Source organism: Hemitrygon akajei, chromosome 20 (genome assembly GCF_048418815.1).
Source record: "Hemitrygon akajei chromosome 20, sHemAka1.3, whole genome shotgun sequence".
Taxonomy (NCBI): Eukaryota; Metazoa; Chordata; class Chondrichthyes; order Myliobatiformes; family Dasyatidae; genus Hemitrygon; species Hemitrygon akajei.
In genome coordinates, this window is record NC_133143.1 from 13,940,929 (window position 1) to 13,961,238 (window position 20,310).

Genomic DNA, 20,310 nt, shown 5'->3' on the forward strand with positions numbered 1-20,310 from the left:
AATAGGTGATTTTTCCATCAAATATCTATTGGAGGAAGATGGCAGGTTGAGCAGCATCTTTCTGAGGGGGAAGGGATTGTTAATGTTTTTGGTTGAAACCTTGCATCAGGTTTGAGTGGGGAAAGGAGATAAATGAGTACAAAGAGAAGGAAATGGGTGAGATGGGTTACTGGAGCTGATTGGTGGACCACTGAGGAGTGAACGGTGACGTGCAGAGTGAGCTGGAGGGGAGGGTTAGAGTTGGCGGTTGGGTGATGAGGGAAATGGAGTTGAAGGAAGGATAAAGGTAGAGACAGCTGCTGGAGGGAGATGAGGTGGAACACAAAGGGCCATCTGTGCTGGAATCTAAGTAAGGAAGATTATGGGAGCCTTTGGGAGGGTATGGCAAATGGAACTAGAACCAGAGGGGTGGAGGCCATGGTAAATTATATGTGTAAGAGGGGTTGTGGTACAAAGATAAATAATTCAGTGATGGGGAAAGGAGGATGATGGAAAGGAATGAGAGGGGGTTGAAGAAAGGGGCAATTGTGGTAAACTATGTATACCTGTCTGGACACGCCTCTCTGCTGACTGCTCCTGTGGCTCCTCCCATAGACCCCTGTATAAAGGCGATTGGAGGCACTGCTCCTCCCTCAGTCTCCAAGATGTCGTGGTCCCTTTTGCTGCTAATAAAAGCCTATCGTTCACCTCCCATCTCCGAGAGTTATTGATGGTGCATCAGCAATACTCTGCAGGGGAAGATTGCCTAAGACTGGATAACTGTTAATAACAGTTGATGGCATCTTTATGAACTCCCACAGTCCCCAATGACACTGATTTCAGATTCTGAGACCATATGAGAGCATCCTTTGGGAGGGTGAAACCAGAGTATTTAGCTCAGAAGGGTTACCTGACTGAGTAGTGAAGACCTGTACTAATCAACTGACTGGAGTGCTCATTGAGATTAACCTCTCATTTTGGAAGTCTGGGGTACCCACCTTCAAGCAAGCTTCAATTATACCAGTGCTTAAGAACTTGGTAGCCTGCCTCTGACTATCTCCCTGTAGCACTTGAATCCACTGTGATGAAGTGCTTTGAGAGGTTGGTGATGAAACATCAACTCTTGCCTGAGAAGTGACTTGGATCAACTCCAATTTACTTACCGTCACAACAGGTCTACAGCACATGACTTTTCATTGGCTCTTCACTCAACTCTGGAGCATCTGAACAGAGAAGACACATACATCAGGATGCTCTTTATTGACTACAGCTCAGCATTCAGTATTATCATCCCCTGAAACTAATTAATAAGCTTTAAGACCTAGACCTCAATGCCTCCTTTTGCAACTGAATCTTCTATTTTCTTATCAACAAGCCCCCTGTCTACTCTATACTTGGGACTGTGAGGCTAAGCATAACTCTAATGCTGTATTTTCAGTTTGCTGATGACACCACTGTCATTGTCCGAGTCAAAGGTAGTGACAAATCAGCATGTAGGATGGAGTTCGAAAATCTGGCTGAGTGATGCCACACTAATAATCTCACTCAATGTCAGCAAGACAAAAAAGCTGATTGACTTTCAGGAGGAGGAAATTGGAGGTCCTTGAGCCAGTCCTCATCAGGGGATCAGTGGTGGAGATGGTCAGCAACTTTAAATACTTCGGTGTAATGATTTCTGAGAATCTGTCCTGGAAACAGCATGTAAATACCATAACAAAGAAAGCACAGCAATGCCAATGCTTAAGTTGCCAAGATTTAGTGTGTTATTTAAAACTTTGACAAATTTCTGTAGATATATGGTAGTGAGTAGATTGACTGATTGTCTAATGGCCTGGTATGGAAACACCAATGTCCTTGGATGGAAAAAAAGCAGACAAAAAGTAGTGAACAAGAGGTTCAGGACCACATCAACAGGCTGAGAAACAGTTATTAAATCTGTGCATATTTGTGTGTGTTTTAAAAATAAATAAATCATAAAAGCATAGTCTCACGCAGCAGAAAAACTGCCCTTCAGCCCACTCAATACATGCCAGCCATGCTAATCCCATTGGCCAGCATTGGGTCAATATCCCTCTTTTCTTAACCAAGTACTATATTGTAACTATCTCTATCAGTGTGTGTGTCAAGGAATTTGACCTTCAGATATCCTTTTAAGTTTCCCTTCTCTCATAAACTTGTGCTCACATACCCTGGTGAAAAGACTATGTCCCTCATTTTCAATAAAAATTGAGGTTAGAGGATTGAAAAATCTAAAATAGACCCCTCATTATTTTAAAAGTTTCATTTAGGTTTTTGATATTTTGGTCCTGTATCTTTTCAGTGTCTTTGGCATCTGCAGAAAGCTTCTCAATAGTCTATATTTCAGACTGAATTGAGAAAACATGGGCTGTATTTGACCAATTTCTAAATTCCTTTTGAGAATTATTGCCCCGTTTGTGGGGGAGGGGTTGGAAATGAAAGATTGGATGAAGCAGTGTGTGTTCTTTACCTGGTGAAATGTCTCGCCCAACATTTATCTGTATGCAGTGTACCTTGGGTGTGAATCCCTATGAATTAAATGGGATTTCTTCAATTTTCAGTGAAGAAATTGACAAAGATTGATTTATATCTAGATTGTAAATAATATATAAGAATGCTGGCTTTAGAACCTTAAGAAATAAAAAAAAAAACCAAAATTACAGCAGAAGGTCATTCCTTTTGTCCAGGTAGTTGGGATTTGCAATCACTCTTCACCGGAGTGTGCCAGTGGGGGGAGGGGGTGTGGATGATTACAGGTCCTTGTGTTGAGCTTCCCTTGGTCAATTCTCCTTGTCTTTTGTAAATGTTAAGTTGCAGTACTTGTTTCCACTTTTGTTTTATTTCATTGACAGAATGAATATGTTGATCTCATCTCAGAAGATAAACCAGGAGTATCCAAATGAATGTGACTTGCCATGAGGAATGTGTAATGAAACCCATTTGGCTGTAGTTAAAAATCCATGGCCTGGGACTTTAATAGAATTAGCATTTTTGCCACTTGTATTTCTCCTGTATAATTTTTGAGTTCGTATGGTTCAAAGTGAAGGTATTGTCATTAAGTGTCAATATTGAGCTTTCATTTGTTTAACTGAGGTGAAATTTAATCTATTCCTCCTGTTCCAAAATGAGTGATCTGTTGGTTACTGTATTTAATAAAATTTCCACTTGCTCTGTGGGGAGAAAGTGTTTTGTAAAGTTTAGAGGAATGAGGGACAATATTATTAAAATCAGTTGCAAGGAGAATGCCTCCCTGACCAAGGGCTCTGGAACCAGGAGGCATAAGTTGGTATAAAGGAAGATGGCTTTTGCACTGAAATTTCATATTGAGGATGCTGAACTTGGAATTTTCTGTCCAGGTGGGCTGGAGAGGCTCATGCTGCAAATTAGTTAAAATAGCGCTCCACAGATTTCTGGATGTTAAGGAGATTGAGGGAATTCAGAGAAGGGGATAGAAATATTTTACAATGTAGTAAAACATCCTGGCTGATCTTCTAACTTTGGTGCAAGCTTTCTATTTCCCCAGTGTCCTTGTAAAACATTGTTATAAGATAGATCTCTCATTTTTATCTCAGGAGACAGCTTATCTACTGATGTCTATTATAAACCCACGGACTTTCACAGCTACCTGGACTACTCCTCTTCCCCTCTATAACTTGTAAAAATGCCCCTTCTCTCAATTCCATTGCCTCTGCCACAACTGCTCTCAGGATGAGGCTTTTCATTTAGAACATAGGAGATATCCTCCTTCAAAGTAAAGGGCTCCCTTCCTCCATCAATGTAGCCCTCGACTGCATCTCTTCCATTTCACGCATGTCTGCTCTCACCCCATCCTCCCACCACCCTACTAGGGATAGGGTTTCTCTTGTCCTCACCTACCACCCCACCAGCCTCCCTGTCCAGCACAATTCTCTGGAAATGATGCCATCTCCAATGGGATCCCACCCCCAAGCACATTCTTATCACCACCCCCCCCCCCCCACCAAACTTGCTGCTTTCCACAGGGATCAATCCCTCGTGATTCCCTTGTCCATTCATCCCTCCCCACTGATCTCACTCCTGCCACTTAACCTTGCAAGCGTAACAAGTGCTACACCTGCCTCTACACCTCCCCCCTCACTACCATTCAGAGCCCTAAACAGTCCTTCTAGGTGAGGTGCCACTTCACCAGTGAGTCTGTCTGGGTCATATACTGTGTCCATATACTGCCTCCTGTATATCGGTGAGATCCGACGTAAATTGGGAGACAGCTTCACCAAGCACCAATGCTCCATCTGCCAGAAGAAGTGGGATCTCCAATTATCCATCCAATTTAATTCCATTTCCCATTCTGATATGTCTATCTATGGCCTCCTTTACTGCAATGATGTGGCCACACTCAGGCTGGAGGAACAACATGTTCTCCATATTCTGGAGAATCCATAATCTGTCTGGGTAGCATCCAACCTGATGGCATGAACATCAATTTCTTGAACTTCTGGTAATGCCCATCCCCTTTTCCCTCTTACCTGATCTCCTCACCTCTCTTTGGTTCTCCTCCCCTCTTCTTTCTTCCATGACATTCTGTCCTCTCCTGTTGGATTAATCCCTTCTCCAGCCCTGTATATTTTTCACCAACCAACTTCCCAGCTGTTTACTTCAACCCACCTCCCAGTTTCACCTATTTCTCCTCCAACACCCCCCATCCTTTAACTCTACTCATCTTTTTTTTCCTCCAGTCCTGATGAAGGGTTTTTGCCTGAAATGTCAACCGAACTCTCTTCCACAGATGCTGCTTGGCCTGCTGAGTTCCCCCAGCATTTTGTGCATGGTGCTTGGATTTCCAGAATCTGCAGATTTTCTCTTGCTTATAACATAGTTGGGAGCCATGTGGCTTAGAGATTAGACATTTGCAGTGCAGAAATATACCCTCATCAGCCCATTTAATCAGTGAAAATTTATTGCCTCTTTTTACATTAATCCTACATTAGTGAGTTTTTTTAAAAAAAAGATTAACTTCCCCCTGATTCTACCATTCACCTACACCCTGCAGTGGCTGATTAACTCCTGTCTTTGGGATGTGGGAGGAAACCAGAGCACCTGGAGGAAACCTCCACAGTCACAGGGAGAGTGTGCAAACTCCACACAGACAGCAGCTGAGGTCAGGATTGAAACTGGGTGTTTAGTGCTCCAAGGTAGCAGCTATACTTGTACCACCCAAACCTCTGAAGTCAGTTCAGATATCTGCGCACATGTCCACGTCCACAGTGGGTTGCCCAGGGTGGGCTACTAATGGGGGGGGGGTGCTCTAGGACTTGAATGTAATGCTCTCACAACTTGAATGTGAAGCACTGGCACTGGAATTCCCATGCCCCATATTGGCAGATACCAGGTTCAGTCACAGACCTCCTGTTCTGTACCCGTCATGAGAAGATCAGCGGATGTTGGAAATCCAAAGCTACTCACACACTCACTCTGCAGGTCAGGCAGCAACTATGTAAATGAAAGGTAATTTTCCATTTGTGCATCTATTTTGCCAGTTTCTTCATTTCAGCTTGTGAAATGACGCATTTGTGTTCATTGATCCACACCTCTCCCTGCCCCATCTGGAATTTTTAGAATAGTGCTGTTGGTGCCTAAATTGCTTGTACAATGGTGAACAAATGAGAGGACCCTGCACTCCAGTCTTGGCAAACTTGCTTCTCCTCTATCCTGCACTCTGTGGTCTATCCATTGCTAAACTGGGTTAATGTATGTTTAATATAATCGTTGGTAGTGAGGCAATGACTCCCTGGTCATTTGGTTTGGTGTTGGGTTTCCCTTGTTAAACCTCTGAGCATGTAGTGTTCAAAGTACATTCACCGTATTCAACCCTGAGATTAATTTATTGTGGGCATTTTCAGTAAATTCAAGAACTATGATAGAATCAGTGAAAGACCACACCCAGGGCAGACAAACAGCCGATGTGCAAACGACAACAAACTTTGCACAAACTTTTCCATCGTGTTATAAGGGTAATAGGAGAGGTAGACCACAATATGAAAATCTACCTCCCTGATGCACACTACATGCTTCTGCTTTGCAGCAACCACCTCTGCTTAATATGGTTACATACCCAGAGATCTGATGGGAGCATTGAGGTAAAGTCTGACACCAAATGACTAGTTAGGACTTGAGCCAAAATCTGTTCAAAGTGGTTTGCTACATGTGCAAACTTTGGTAGAATTCTTCATCCTTTACATGTTATGGAGAAGTTAGAGGGCGAGCTCTGGAAATAAAGGTAAATGATGCCCCACTACTAATTTGGGTAGAATGAGACTAGGATTAATTGAGTTCCATGAGTAGTAGAAACTCTGAGATAGGAAGATGTGACGGATTTGTGGGGCTAAGACATTAATTATTTTGAGAAATAGTTAACATTTTGTCTAGGAACCTTCTCGGTGTGTTCCTCTATTTGTGGACCAGCTGAGTTGAAGATTTTCCCTTGTGCTTTATTATTATTTCACGTCGACAGCAGCTATAGTTTTGGTTTTAAACATTATTTCAAATTTGATGGTCACTAGTTTATTGTCCTCAGAAATGAAAGGTGAACAAAACTAAATAAAACAGTGCATAGGCAACAAGACTGTTGATCTGTTGCTTAGTTCATGAATGTTTTGATAGAAGCTATAAACAGATTACCAATCTCTTCACTAACCTTTGCATCAATTACTTTAAATTCCTACCTCCTTGAAGGGAAATAGCATCTTCCTACTTGCAACAAGCTCTGGATATTTACCTTTCTACCCTCTGCAAATTTTGATATTGTGCCTAGATCATTGGGATGAATTATGAGTAGTGATCCTTCTGTACTTGGGTAGTCCCTCAGGATCAATGGTGGCTGGATTTTCTTCTAGTTTTGAAGCCCCGAGGTGGGAATGTAGACTCTGCACCAGTGGGGTGGGAAGCAGTGGTAGGTCAGTTAGTAGTTTGTAAAATGGTGAATTTCTGCTACAAGTGTAAGGCTATTGTGTCATTCCAATACATGAATCTCACTCAATGTACATCATGCCCCTTTTCCAGTTGGCTTCTGTTCCCTTGTACTTTAAACTGGCTGTCTCCTGCTCAATGCAATGATGTCAACACCAAAGGCTTTGAGTTCCAGAGCTATGACATCAAAGTAGCATTCAGCTCTTTAGTGTTGGGATTGTCCAAGAAGCTCCTTGCATACAAGACTCCAAGTTTGGACAGCAGAATTAGTTCCCTTTAATATGGTAGGTGTTTTACATAAGCTCCTACCTGGGCTTCAAGGCAAGATACTAATCTAGTGGCATAGGAGATCAAGACTTTTTTAAACTTGGGACACATTTGTTAGATTATGTTTTGAATAGAAGGAAATAGTTTTGGTCTTAAATTTCCTTTGAGTTCCTCAAGTATGTAGACATCTGAATTTTAATAGAATTTTTTAAACATTTTGCTCTTCCGCCATTTCTATAACTGCAATGTGGCCAAATATTTTGGGCTGCTTCTGCTGTTCAGAGTCAAGATTTAAGAATCCACTTCAAAGTTTCCAGATTGGCCTTTTGTGACTGTAAATTCTGTTTCTCTTTGGACATCCAATTGTCCAGCTAAGTTGGCATAATTTTGTAATAGTGGAAAAAAAGGCATTCCTGTATTCAGTAGATGGATAAGCCTGGGTGCCACAGTAGTGCAGGAGTTAGCTCAGGGCGTTCCAGAGTTTGGAGTTCAAATCTGGCATCATTCTGTAAGGAGTCTTGATACGTTCTCTCTGTGGAATGTGTGGGTTTTCCCCAGCTGCTCTGGTTTCCTCCCATAATTACAAAGACTGACTGGCTAGGTTAATTGGTCATTGTAAATGATCCTGTGATTAGGTTAGGGGTAATCTGGGTTTTGCAGGTTGCTGGGGCAGTGTGGCTCAAAGGACCCACTCTGTGCTGTCTGTAGCCTTAGATTATAATTCCTGATATGAGCATGAAAACCTATAACCAATTTCAGCAGTCATTCCCTGATTCTTGACTACTTGAGCCAGGAGTAGGCGATGCTGACTTCTGCTAGACTGTAATGTTGCTAACTAGTGCTTTCATGGATAAGTCACACCAAACATCTCCCCATGTTCTGGACTGCCACAAGGGAGTGCTGCAGAATCTGATCTCTCCCACGGACTGAGCAGTTACCAGATTGACTGATGATGAATAAACCACTACGTTATGCTTAAATTGCAGTTCAGAGATAGTCAAGTTGGTCTTCATTACCTCCAGCTATAAATCTGTTGTAATAGTTTTGTTGCAAGATGTACTGCCTTAATATTCAGTTTTCCAATCTGTTCCCCACACATTACCATCAGAGTGAAGTTGTCTTTAACTCTTATCGATATAATTAGTGATGTTGAGTTTTTATTAAACATTTTAAAATGATTATACAAACAGCTAATTCAAAGAGTAAAAAGTTTACGTTTGCAAAAATTCTGCATTCAAAGATTTTAAACATCAAGTAGAAAAGTCAATCTAAAGATGGAGAAAACAACTTTAGATAAAAAAAATTCAGAAATTTGAGTTGTAATCAAGTTATGTTTCAGTTCTAGATACATAGTAAGGTAGTTCTACAAACTTCCTGTAAAATTGGCTGCATTTACTGAAAACTGGGGAAGCGAGTAATTAGATCATTTTAATTTTAAATGTTTTTAAGAGTGAAGCAAATTCTTTTAAGACTGAGGTAGGATCTGGAATGTAATTATTTAAATTTGAATGTTATGCATTGTGTATAATGAGAAAACCTTTAATCAAACCATAATAGTTTCACTTGCATTTTTAGCTCTAGTCTACAGCAGTGAGACAAATACAACTTGGTAGTAGTACTTTGCTCTTGTACTAATATTAATCCTCCTTCATGGATATGCTGCCATTGGTCTTTACATGGCCACTGTAGAGCCCATTGTTTAACTCTCCCAGAACAGGGGTGATCTTTCCATTGCATTGTGTTTTGCTGTATGCCTGTGGACAAAATGGGAAGGAATGAGCATTACTAAATTAGTCACGGTTACTGACTTTGTGTGTAGTAATAATAATGCAATAACAAAATATTTTAGCTGCCAAGCAATTTCAAAACATCTTAATGGTGACATCTGTTCATTGAAGATGGTTGAGAGCTTCCGGTTGTAAGGTGTAAATATCACCGATCATTAAGCCTGGTCCAGCCACAAAAAAACCCACTACTTCCTCAGAAGACTAAGGATATTTGACAAGTCACTGATGATCTTCAAGTTTTATAGATGACCCAGAGGTTGGTAAGCATTCTGGTGCAAGACGGCGATAAATTGAAGTTATGAACGCAGCCTAGTTCTATGCACAAATTAGCTTCCCCTTATTGAGGAGTGTTTGATGGTTCTATGCCTGCATCCTTATTGCCTGGGTGTAGAAGAATGTGGGGTGGGTGGGGACAGAAATCTCACTGAAACTTATTGAATATTGAAAGGCAGAGTGGACATGGAGAGGATGTTTCCAATGGTGGCAGTGTCCAGGATCACAGGCTCAGCCTCAGAATAGAAGGATGTTCCTTTTAGAACAGATGAGGAGGAAATTCTTTAGTCAGTGGATCATGAATCAATTTGTTGCCACAATTGGCTGTGGAAGCCAAGTTATCGGGTACATTTAAAGTGGAGGTTGATTGTTTCTTGATTAGTAAGGATGGTAATAGTTACAAAGGGAAGGCAGAAGAATGGGGTTGAGAAGAAAAATCAATTATCCACGATCAAATGACAGAGCAAACTTGAGCAAATAGCTTAATTCTGCGTGTATGTGTTATGAACTCTTGACTCTTCCTGCTGCCTTGGGAAAGTGGTCGACATAGTCATGGACTCCTCCAACCCTAGTCATTCTTGATTCTTCACTCTCCTACTGGCAGAACATACAAAAGTTTGAACATGTACCACCAGATATAAGGACAACTATCTTGCCACTATCAGGCCTCTCATACACTAAGGAGTTTTTAGCACTTTGACACATGCATACACTAGCAATATGTTGTAAGTTCGGGAATGTCAGGGGGCAGAAGTGAATGCAGTTGCAATTACTAGGAAGAAGATTTTTTCCCCAAACACATAAAGAGTAAAAGAGACGCAAGAGTAGGCATTGGTCTATTAGAAAATGATGCTGGAGAGGTAGTAATGGCGGATGAATGGCGAACAAGGAAATGGCGGACGAATACAAGTATTTTGCATCAGTCTTCAGTGGAAGGCACTAGCAATAGCCATAACTTAGAGTGTTGGGTGCAGAAGCGTGTGCAGTTGCTACTACTTGGAAGAAGGTACTTGGAAACTGAAAGGTCTGAAGGTGGCTACGTCACCTGGACTAGGTGGACTACACCCCAGGGTTCTGAAAGAGTTCATGGAGGCATTAGTAATGACCTTTCAAGAATCAATTGATTCTGGAATGGTTCCAGAAGACTGAGAAATTGCAAATATCATTCCACTCTTCAAGAAGGAAGGGAGGCAAAAGAAAGGAAGTTAGAGGCTAGTTAGCCTTATCTCAGTGGTTGGGGAAAATGTTGGAGTCTATTTTTAAGGATATGGTTTCAGGGTACCTGGAGGTGCATGATAAAATGGGCCAAAGTAAGTGTGATTTCTTTAAGGAAAAACCTTGCCTGACAAATCTGATAGAACTCTTTGAAGAAATAACAAGCAAGATAGACAAAGGAGAATCAGTGAATGTTGTGTACTTAGATTTTCAGAAGGCCTTTGACAAGGTGCCACAATGAGGCTGTTTACCAAGTTAAGAGCCCATGGTATTACAGGAAAGATAACAGTACGGATGGATAGAGCATGCCTGACTGGCAGGAGGCAAAAAGTGTCAATCAAAGGGAGTCTTTTCTGATTGGCTGCTGGTGACTAGTGGTGTTCTGTAGCGATAGGTGTTGGGACCACTTTTTAAATTGTATGTCAGTGATTTGGATGACTGACTTGATGGCTTTGTGGCTAAGTCAGTGGACAAAATGAAGATGGGTGCAGGGGCAAGAAGTGTTGCAGAAGCAGGGAGGCTGTAAGAGTACTTGGACAAAATGGGAGAAAAGGCAAAGAAGTAGCAGGTGGAATACAATGTCGGGAGACCTCGTGCAGGATTCCCTAAAGGTTAATTTGCAGGTTGAGTTGGTGGTGAGGAAAGCAAATGCAATGTTTGCATTCATTTCAAGAAGACTAGAATATAAAAGCAAGAATGTAATGCTGAGGCTTTATAAGACACTGGTGAGGCCTCACTTGGGAGTAATGTGAGCAATTTAGGGCCCCTTGTTTAAGAAGGGATGAGCTGACATTGGAGAGGGTCTAGAGGAGGATCACAAGAATGATTCCAGGACTGAAAGGGTTATTGGATGAGGAGCGTTTGATGGCTCTTGGCCTATACTTTGTACTCACTCGAATTTAGAAGAAAGTGGGTGGGGAGTGGAGAATCTCATTGAAACCTATTGAATGTTGAAAGGCCCAGATAGAGTAGATGTGGAGGTGATGTTTCCTATGGTGGGGAGTCTAGAACCAGAGGGCACAGACTCAGAATAGAGGAACATTCATTTAGAACAGCAGAGGAATTTCTTTAGCCAGAGGATGGTGAACATGTGGGAATTGTTGCCACAGGGGCTGTGGAGGCCAGGTAATTGAGTGTACTTAAGGTAGAGGTTGAAAGTTTCTTGATTAGTCAATGAGTTGACTATTGGGTTGAGGGAAATGGATCAACCATTATGAAATGGTGGAGCAGATTTAATAGGCTGAATGGCCTAATTCTGCTCCTTTGTCTTGTGGTCATATGGTCTTATAAATCAAAGTATTGAGTGCAGGAGTTGGAATGTTATGTTTTAAGTTGTATAAGATGTTGGTAAGGCCAAATTTAGGACATTGTGTGCAGTTCTGGTCACCTATCTACAGGAAAGTTTTCAGTAAGATTGGGAAGAGTATAGAGAAAACTTAAAAGGATATTGCTGAGATTTGAGGACCTGGGTTATAGAGAAATGTTGAATAGTTTAGGACTTTCTTCTACACCCGAGGGAATAAAGGCAGAAAATTTGATAGGTATACAAAATTATAGGTATTGTAGATGAGACAAATGCTTTGGGCTTTTCCACTGAGGCTGGATGAGACTAGAACTGGAGATAAAATATTTAAAGGGAATCTGAGGGGGAGCTTCTTCACTCAGAGGGTGTTGAAAGTGTGGAATGAATTGCTAGCGGAATGGTAGATATGGGTTTGATTTCAACATTGAAGTGAACTTTGGATAAGTACATGGATGGGAGGAAATGGAGGGTTATGGTCCAAGTGTGGGTTGATGAGATTAGACTGAAAATTAGTTCAGCACGAAATGGGTGAACTAAAGAGCTCTATGAATGTGTCTATGGCTGAGCAACAGATTGTTAATCATTTTACAGACATGTTCCATGATATACAGTATGCTTATCTGACCTACCAACTATACAGTTTCTCAGAATTGCAGTGGTTTTTATTGGTGCTATCTGATGGAGTAACTGGACAGGATGATGAGGGCACAGTGGGAGGTGAGGGAAGGGAGAGGGAGATGGCACTCTTTGACAGATGGAGCTTGGTTTGATTTCCTACCTATTGTGTGGCCACTGGCTCACTGTACAGGACTACTGGGGACAATGTTGGTTCTTGACAGGCAGAAGAATACAGTCTGGGACTGGTTCCCATTCCTTGCCTGGGAACTGACTTGATCAAATGTCGTCCTGTTCAGCTGCTCACCCCAGAGCACTTGAGGATTGGATTGGGCGAAAGGAATGAATGTGGCAGCAAGGAACTGAAGGGAAGCTAGATCTATATATCCCACCCAAAATGCAAAATGTTCTAAGTGTTCAATGTTAGTAGAGATTGTAACCTACCTCATTGAGTGTCAAAGTGGTTGGGTGAAAAATTAGATATATGAAACAATTTGGGAAGGGAGGAATGCAGAGATTTGGGATGGTAGTTTAGAACAGTGTTACAAAGATAGTAAATCTACAGAGAACTTGAGAATTTTGAATTGTATTGTTACTGGCTCAAGGCAAGACTGTTTCAATTGTACTATTAAAAGTAGTTTTTTAAACCAATGTGAGTGTTCTAAACAGTATTTTCTTATCACTTCAGCAAAATAAAAGTGAAAATACACAAATGTTATAAATTGTATTTAGCTTTCCATGGGCTACAAGAACTTTCACAAGGGTGTGATTAACATTTCCTCTTACCTTCCTGTAAAAATTTATGAACAGAATGACCAATGTAGCCATATAAGAAGACTGGAACAATAAACAGCCAAGGGGGAATCCACAAGGCTTTATCACTGCACTCATTGTGTGGATAATTGTGAGCACGAACTGTACCTGGGGAGCCAAATGTCAAAATGTAAACAAATATCGGTTACACAAGTTTTTGCCAGCTCTTTATCAATACATATTAAGTTCATACAATTCACTCGCGCAAGAATTCAGGTTTACAATGTCCACAGATAGGTGCTTCTGATAACACAAAGTATAATTAGTTTATAAGATTAGGTTTAGTAAATTATTCAGTTCAGACTTGGCCCAGAAGTCATTGTGCAAAAAGTCTGGTTGGCAATTATTTTAATGCTGATTCCCATTCCTGTATCTCATGTTGGTCTATGGCCCCCTCTTGTGCCAAGATAAGGCAACCCTCAGGGTGGAGCACCACCTTATATTCTGTTTGAGTAACCTCCAATCAGATGGCACAGGTATAGATTTCTCCAACTAACAGTTTAAAAAAAAGTTATTTCCCTCCTTCTCTCCCCCCCCCCCTTTCACTCTGGCCTCTTAGCTCCTCTTACCTGCCTATCACCTCCCCCTAGATCCACTCCTATCTCCCTTTATCCTACGGTTCACTCCCTTCTCCTATCAAATTCCTTCCACTCCAATCTTTATCTTTGCTACCCACCTGGCTTCACCTATCACCTTCTAGCTATCCTCCTTCCCCTTTTTATTCTAGCATCTTCTCCCTTCCTTTCCAGTCCTGAAGAAGGGTCTTGGCTCAAAAAGTTGACTGTTCATTCATTTCCATCAATGCTGCCTGACCTGATTTCCTCCACATTTTGTGTGTGTTGCATTGGCTTTCCAGCATCTGTAGACTTTCTCATCTTTCATATTGTGCAAGATCTGTTTCATTTATTGAATTTACAGCTTTCCCTAGTGTGCCTTATGTATGAAAGTAAATTTTTCATGAGAAAAACCTGCATTTACATTGCCTAGAAGTCAATTGGTTTTATCTCTCAAGAGCTTTCAGACAATGTCATTAGCATTAGAACAGGCAAATAAAGGACTGGATCATGAGATAAAAGTAGTAGGTGCTGAATCCTTCACACTTACTGCAGAGTTCAGTGAGACTGGCTATTTTCCCACCTTGCCACCATATTCTTCAATTCTCCCATGTTCCAAAAATCTTCTAATTTCATCCATCCGTGCCTACCTAGAGAAGAGCATTTCAAAGGTGCACAACCTGCTAGGTAAAGAAATTTCACCTGACCTCTGTAATAAAGGCCCGATCATATGTACCCAAGTCAAGCCTTCCCGTTGGGTTAGGCACCCAGTCCAGTGATAAAACACAAACACCTTCAATTGTGAGGACAGTTGCAATGTGTTCATCTTCTCTGTTTTTTTTTACTTGTGATGACTAACATTACAGCAGGAACACGTGCATTTGAGTGGGGTCACCAACTTTGTCTGAACAGGTAAGTGCAAAACTGACAATGTTCCGAATTGATTTATAACAAGTATGAAGAACTTTTATTTTTATTAACAAATCTATTAAACAGTTTTCAAATTACTAAATATCAAAGATTTTTAAAATTGTTTCAAAGGCCTTGAGCTCGGCAAGCTGTCACAGTATCTGCCACTTCAGGGTCAATTGCTTCTTGAGGTCTGCTCTTAAGTATTCTGAGGTCAGGAAAAGAGATTACTGTAGGAATAGCAAGCCCAAACAAGTACATTTCAGCTGAATTCACTTCTGCCCGACACTCTTGAACATCTGGCACACTGATAGTGTCCTTCACAATGAAGACTGATGCAAAATATTTATTCAATTTATCTGCCATTTCCTTGTTCCCATTATGTCTAATATCTACTCTTGCTTCTCTTTTACTCTTTATATATCTGATCTTAAAAAAATCTTGTGGTCCTTTTTTATATTATTTGCCAGCTTTTCTATTTCATCTTTTCTTTCCTTATCACTTTTTAGTTGCCTTCTGTTGATTTTTGAAAACTTCCCACACCTCTAGTTTCCCACTAACTTTTTCTATATGATATGCCTTCTCTGTTGCTTTTACACTCTTTGACTTCCCTTGTCAGCCATGATTGCCTCATCCTCCCTTTAGAATACTACTTCATCTTCAGGATGTATTTTCCTTCACCTTCCAAATTGCTCCCAGAAACTCCAGCCATTTTTGTTCTGCTGTCCTCCCTGCTGGTGTCTCCTTCCAATCAACTTTGGCTAGCTCGTCTCTCATGTCTCTTTGTTGTTCCCTTTATTCCGCTGTAATATTGGTGCATCTGATTTTAGTTTCTTCCCCTCAAACTGCAGGGTGAATCCTATAATATTATGATCATTGCCGACTAAGGGTTCCTTCAACTTAAGGTCCCTAATCAAATCTAGTTTATTACACAACCCCCAATCTAGAATTGTTTTCCCCAGTGAGCTCAACCACAAGCTGCTCTAAAAAGCCATACTGTAGGTATTAAAAAATAAATTCCCTCTCTTGTGATCCAGTACCAACCTGATTTTTTCCCCCCCTAGCCAGTGCACCTGCATATTGAAATCCCCATGGTTATTGCAACATAGCCCTTTTTACCTCTTCTTGTAATTTGTACCCCATATATAGTGGCTACTTGTTAGTCCTGTATATAACTTCCATCAGGGTCTTGCATGTTCTTTACTCTCCACAAGGAATCTCTATCTTTTGATCCTATGTCACCTCTTTCCAAGGATTTGATTTCAATTTTTTTTTAAACATTGAGTCACTCCACCCTCTGGATACCTGCCTGCCCTTTTGATACAATGTGTATACTTGGATGTTAAGCCCCTAACTATGATCTTCCCTCAGCCACGACTCTGATGACCACAATGTTGTACCTGCCAATCTCTGACTGTGCTGGATGATCATTACCTTATTCCGTTACTACTTGCATTTAAATATCACACCTTCAGTCCTGCATTTATCACCCTTTCAATTTTGCCCCCACTTTTTGTTTATTCTGTAGACTTTCATAACTTTCCTTCCCCTTCACTTTATCCTCACTTTTCCAAAGTGTTTAACCCATCCCACTGACTGCAATTTAGTTCTCTCATCTGCTTATCCTTCCTCACACTCTCCCTACACCTTGAATCTACTTTTGTATATCCATTCTCTGCCCTACCGCATCGGTCCCATTCCCCTGCCAAATTAAACCCTCATCAACAGCTCTCGCAAGCTTGTCCACAAGGATATTGGTGCCCTTGAGTTTAAGTGGAACCTGTCCTTTTTGTATTGGAGCCTTATGGCTAGTGGTGTGTCGCAAAGATCAGTGCTAGATCCATTGTTGCTCGTCATCTACATCAACAATCCTGATGACAATGTCCACACGCACACCACCCTCTGAGTGTTCCCCCTCATGTTCTGTTTTGCAGTTTACCTTTCACCCTTACCTTATGACCTCTAGTTCTAGTCTCACCCAACCTCAGGGAACGTGCAAGCAGGCTTTTCATACTATCTCTACGCCTCATTTTTGTATATGTCTTTCAAATCTCCCTTCATTCTCCTACACTCTGGGGGATAATGTCCTAACCTATTCAACCTTTCCTTATACTTCAGGTCTTCAAGTACTGGCAACATTTTTGTAAATTTTCTCTACACTCTTTCAATCTTATTAATATCTTTCCTGAAGGTAGGTGACCAGAACTGTACCCAGTACTCCAAATTAGGCCTCACCAATGTCTTATTTAACTTCAACATAACACTCCAACTCCTACACTCTATACTTTGATTTATGAAGGCCAATATACTAAAAGCTCTCTTTATGACCCTGTCTGCTTTTAATGAACTAAGAATGTGTATTCCCAGATCCCTTTTCCACTGCACTCCTCAGAGTGCCCCACTACTCATCATGCGAGTCCTACTTGCTTTGTCCTCAAAGTGTCATACCTCACACTTGTCTGTATTAAATTCCATCTGTCATTTTTTTAGCCCATTTTTCTAGCTGGTCCAGATTCCACTGCAAGTTTTGACAGCCTTGCTGTCTAATATACCTCCAATCTTGATGTCATCCAAAAAGTTGCAAATCCAGATCATTTAATATGGATGACGAACAACGGACCCAGCACTGATTCCTGTGGCACACCATTTGTCAAAGGCCTCTGGTCAGAAATGCAAGCATCTACAATCATTCTCTGACTTCTCACAACCAATTTCTGGGGAGAAGGCAGGAGGTTGGGACTGAGAGGGATAAGTCATGATGAACTGGCAGAGTGTACTCAATGGGCCAAACTGCTCAATTCTGCTCCTATATCTCATGATCTTCTGTGAAGCCAATGTCTAATCTAATTTACTACCTCATCCTGAATGCTAAGCAACTTTAGGTGGGACCTTGTCAAAAGCCTTGTAGACAACAAACTCCATGTAGACAACAACCTTCATCAACTCTCCTGGGAGCGTCCTTGGAAAAACCCCATGTAAGATTGGTTATTCATGACCTACCACACACAAAACCATGTTGACTATCCCTAATCAGTCCCTAGGTATCTATCCAAATACTTGTATATCTGATCTCTTGCAATAGTTTCCAGTAACCTGCCCATGACTGATGTCAGGCTTACTGGCCAATAATTTGCTAGCTTGTTTTCAGAGCCTTTCTTCAACAACAGAAAATATTATCTATCCTTCAATCTTCTGGCACCTCAACCTTCACTAAAGATGTTTTAATTATCTCTGCAGTTTCTGCACTAGCCTCCCACAGGTCTGAGGGAATATCTGTGGATTTATCCACTCTAATTTGCCTCAAGAGAGCCTCCATTGTAATCTGTATAGGGTCCTCACTGCTGCTTTGCCTCACTTTGATAGTCTCTGTCCATTTCCTGATGTGGAGAAGGTTGAGTACTTCATGTTCCTAGATGTATATATCAACACTGTCACACTGACAGCACGGCCAGGAAGCCACACCAACACTTCTACTACATCTGAAAACATAAGAAATTTGTGTCCCTGATGACCCTCACCAATTTTTACAGATGCACCACAGAAAGCATTCTATCCAGATACATCAGAGCTTCGTATAGCAACTGCTGTGCTCAAGACTGCAAAAGAAATTTGCAGGGATTTGTGGATACAGCACCATCCGTCACATAAACTAACCACCTCTCCATTGACTCTGTACTTTGTGCTGCCTTGGGAAGCAGCCAACACAATCAAAGACCCCCCACTACCTAGTTCATTCTTTCTTCACCCCTCTCACATCAGATGAAAGATGAGAGTTTGAGAGAATGGCTTAAGGAAAGCTTCTATGCCACTGCTGACAGAAATTTGAATGGACCTCTCATCAAAGATCCTGATCTCCCAACCTGCCTTGCACTGCACTCTCTATTACTATAAATTCAAGATCGTTTAATGTCATTTCCAGTACACAAGTGTAGAGGAGAACAAAATAACTGTTACTCCAGACCTGATGCAGCACAAAAAAAATTCTCAAAATAAAGAACACAAGCTAGCCTATACACATTGATTGTATGTCTCTAAAGTGACATTAGGCACAGGAGTGTCTGTATGCAAGTTGATGATAAAGTAGTGGTGGAGTGCTGGGTTAGTGGGTGGAGACATTCATCAGCCTTACTGCTTGGGGAAAGTAACTGTTTTTGAGTCTGGTGCTCTTGGGACATGATGCTACATTCTGCTGCAATAGACAAAATGCTGGCAGAACTTTACGGGTCAAGCAGCATCTGTGGAGCGAAATTGACAGTTGATGATTTTGTTCATGCAGGACTAGAAACAAAGGGAGTTTGCCAATATGAAAGATCTAACTGAATTGAATTATAGAAGGAAAAGGAGCTTATGCCTACTCAAACAAAGGTAGATCTTTCAGCGGGGCTATGACTGAATACCATGTATCAGCAGGAAGGATGTGGGTTTCCCTTGGTACTGGAGGGATAGAGTGTGGATATTCCTGGTGGTGGAAAGAGAGGCTGTAAGTTGTTGTGTTGTTTCTTGGAGCAATCCATTATCTAGGCCTTAATCTTTTCAGTATGTGGTGAACTACATATACCTGTCTGGACTGCTCCTGTGGCTCCTCCCACAGACCCCTGTATAAAGGCGATTGAGGCCTGGGCCCAGCCTCATTCTCCAGGATGTAGTATTGTTCATTCTTCCAGTCAATAAAAGCCGATATCTCGCTTCTTATGTCTCAGAGTGAGTTATTGATGGTGCATCACAGTAATATACACTTAATTAGGTATACCCAGACTCCATTTTGCAGCAAATGGAGTGAGATGAGTTTTTACTGCAGCTCCACTTTTTTATATCTTACATTCCACTGATTGATTTGTTTTAAGTTTAAAGATTCATTATTTCTGTTGAAGGATTTATGACTTAACCACGATGGCAGGAAGTCGATCTGGTATTGAATTGAGAAGCGGCAAGACTTTTCCCGAAACGGAACAAACAGAACAAGTAAAGAAGTTGGAGGAACTTGTTACTTTAGCAGTAATATTCTCTTCAATACAAGATATGAAATTTGAATTTGGTTCACTTAATACTAAGATTGATAAACTGACGGATGCTAATGGGAAGCTTGAAAAATCCATCTTTACTGTTCAAGAATCTCTGAAGAGTTTGGACTTTCAATTTCAGACGTTCGAACAGACTACCCATCAAATCGAGAGGGAACAGGAACTATTCAGAACAAGAATTGAAGGTGTCATTTATGAAAGTTAATGATGTTACCTTGGAATGATCAATAATGAAGAAAAAAATGATTGATTTAGACAGCAGAGTGTGCCGGAGGAATTTGCGTATATTGGGTTTGCCTGAAAATACTGAAACTGGTGACCTGTTAAAGTTCTTCTCTGATATGCTGTATTCACTTCTTAGTGAGATCCTTGAAGTGAACCCTGTGCTCAACACAGCACACAGAATTCCGAGATCTTGGCGTTCATTGGAACTTTGTCCAAGACCACTCATACTTTGCTTCCATTATTCTACAACCAAAGAAGTCATACTCCGAGAGGCTAGAAAAAGGTGTTATGACCCCAGCCCCCTCCTTTGTGAGATTCGCAAGAGCCCTAGTCAAGGGGGGGTCAAATGGCCCAAGAGAGAGAGGGAGACGTGCTGAAGACCATGT

The 20,310-nt window shown here is 41.2% G+C and overlaps 2 protein-coding genes across 5 annotated transcripts in view; one reads left to right on the plus strand and one right to left on the minus strand.

Annotated features, from left to right (window-relative positions):
* LOC140714006 (synaptonemal complex protein 2-like) overlaps positions 1-2,916 on the plus strand; it is a 63,262-nt gene extending 60,346 nt beyond the window's left edge. The window contains exon 18 of the mRNA XM_073024679.1: positions 2,850-2,916. Within this exon, the coding sequence (XP_072880780.1) occupies positions 2,850-2,916 (67 nt within the window). The remainder of the gene's footprint in view (positions 1-2,849) is intronic.
* Positions 2,917-8,344: 5,428 nt separating this feature from the next.
* elovl2 (ELOVL fatty acid elongase 2) overlaps positions 8,345-20,310 on the minus strand; it is a 129,080-nt gene continuing 117,114 nt past the window's right edge. For all 4 annotated transcript variants that reach the window (XM_073023897.1, XM_073023896.1, XM_073023895.1 and 1 more), the window contains 2 exons: positions 13,189-13,323; positions 8,345-8,963 (listed from right to left, as the gene is read on the minus strand). In XM_073023897.1, coding sequence (XP_072879998.1) covers positions 8,847-8,963; positions 13,189-13,323 — 252 coding nt within the window. In that variant the 3' untranslated portion in view covers positions 8,345-8,846. The remainder of the gene's footprint in view (positions 8,964-13,188; positions 13,324-20,310) is intronic.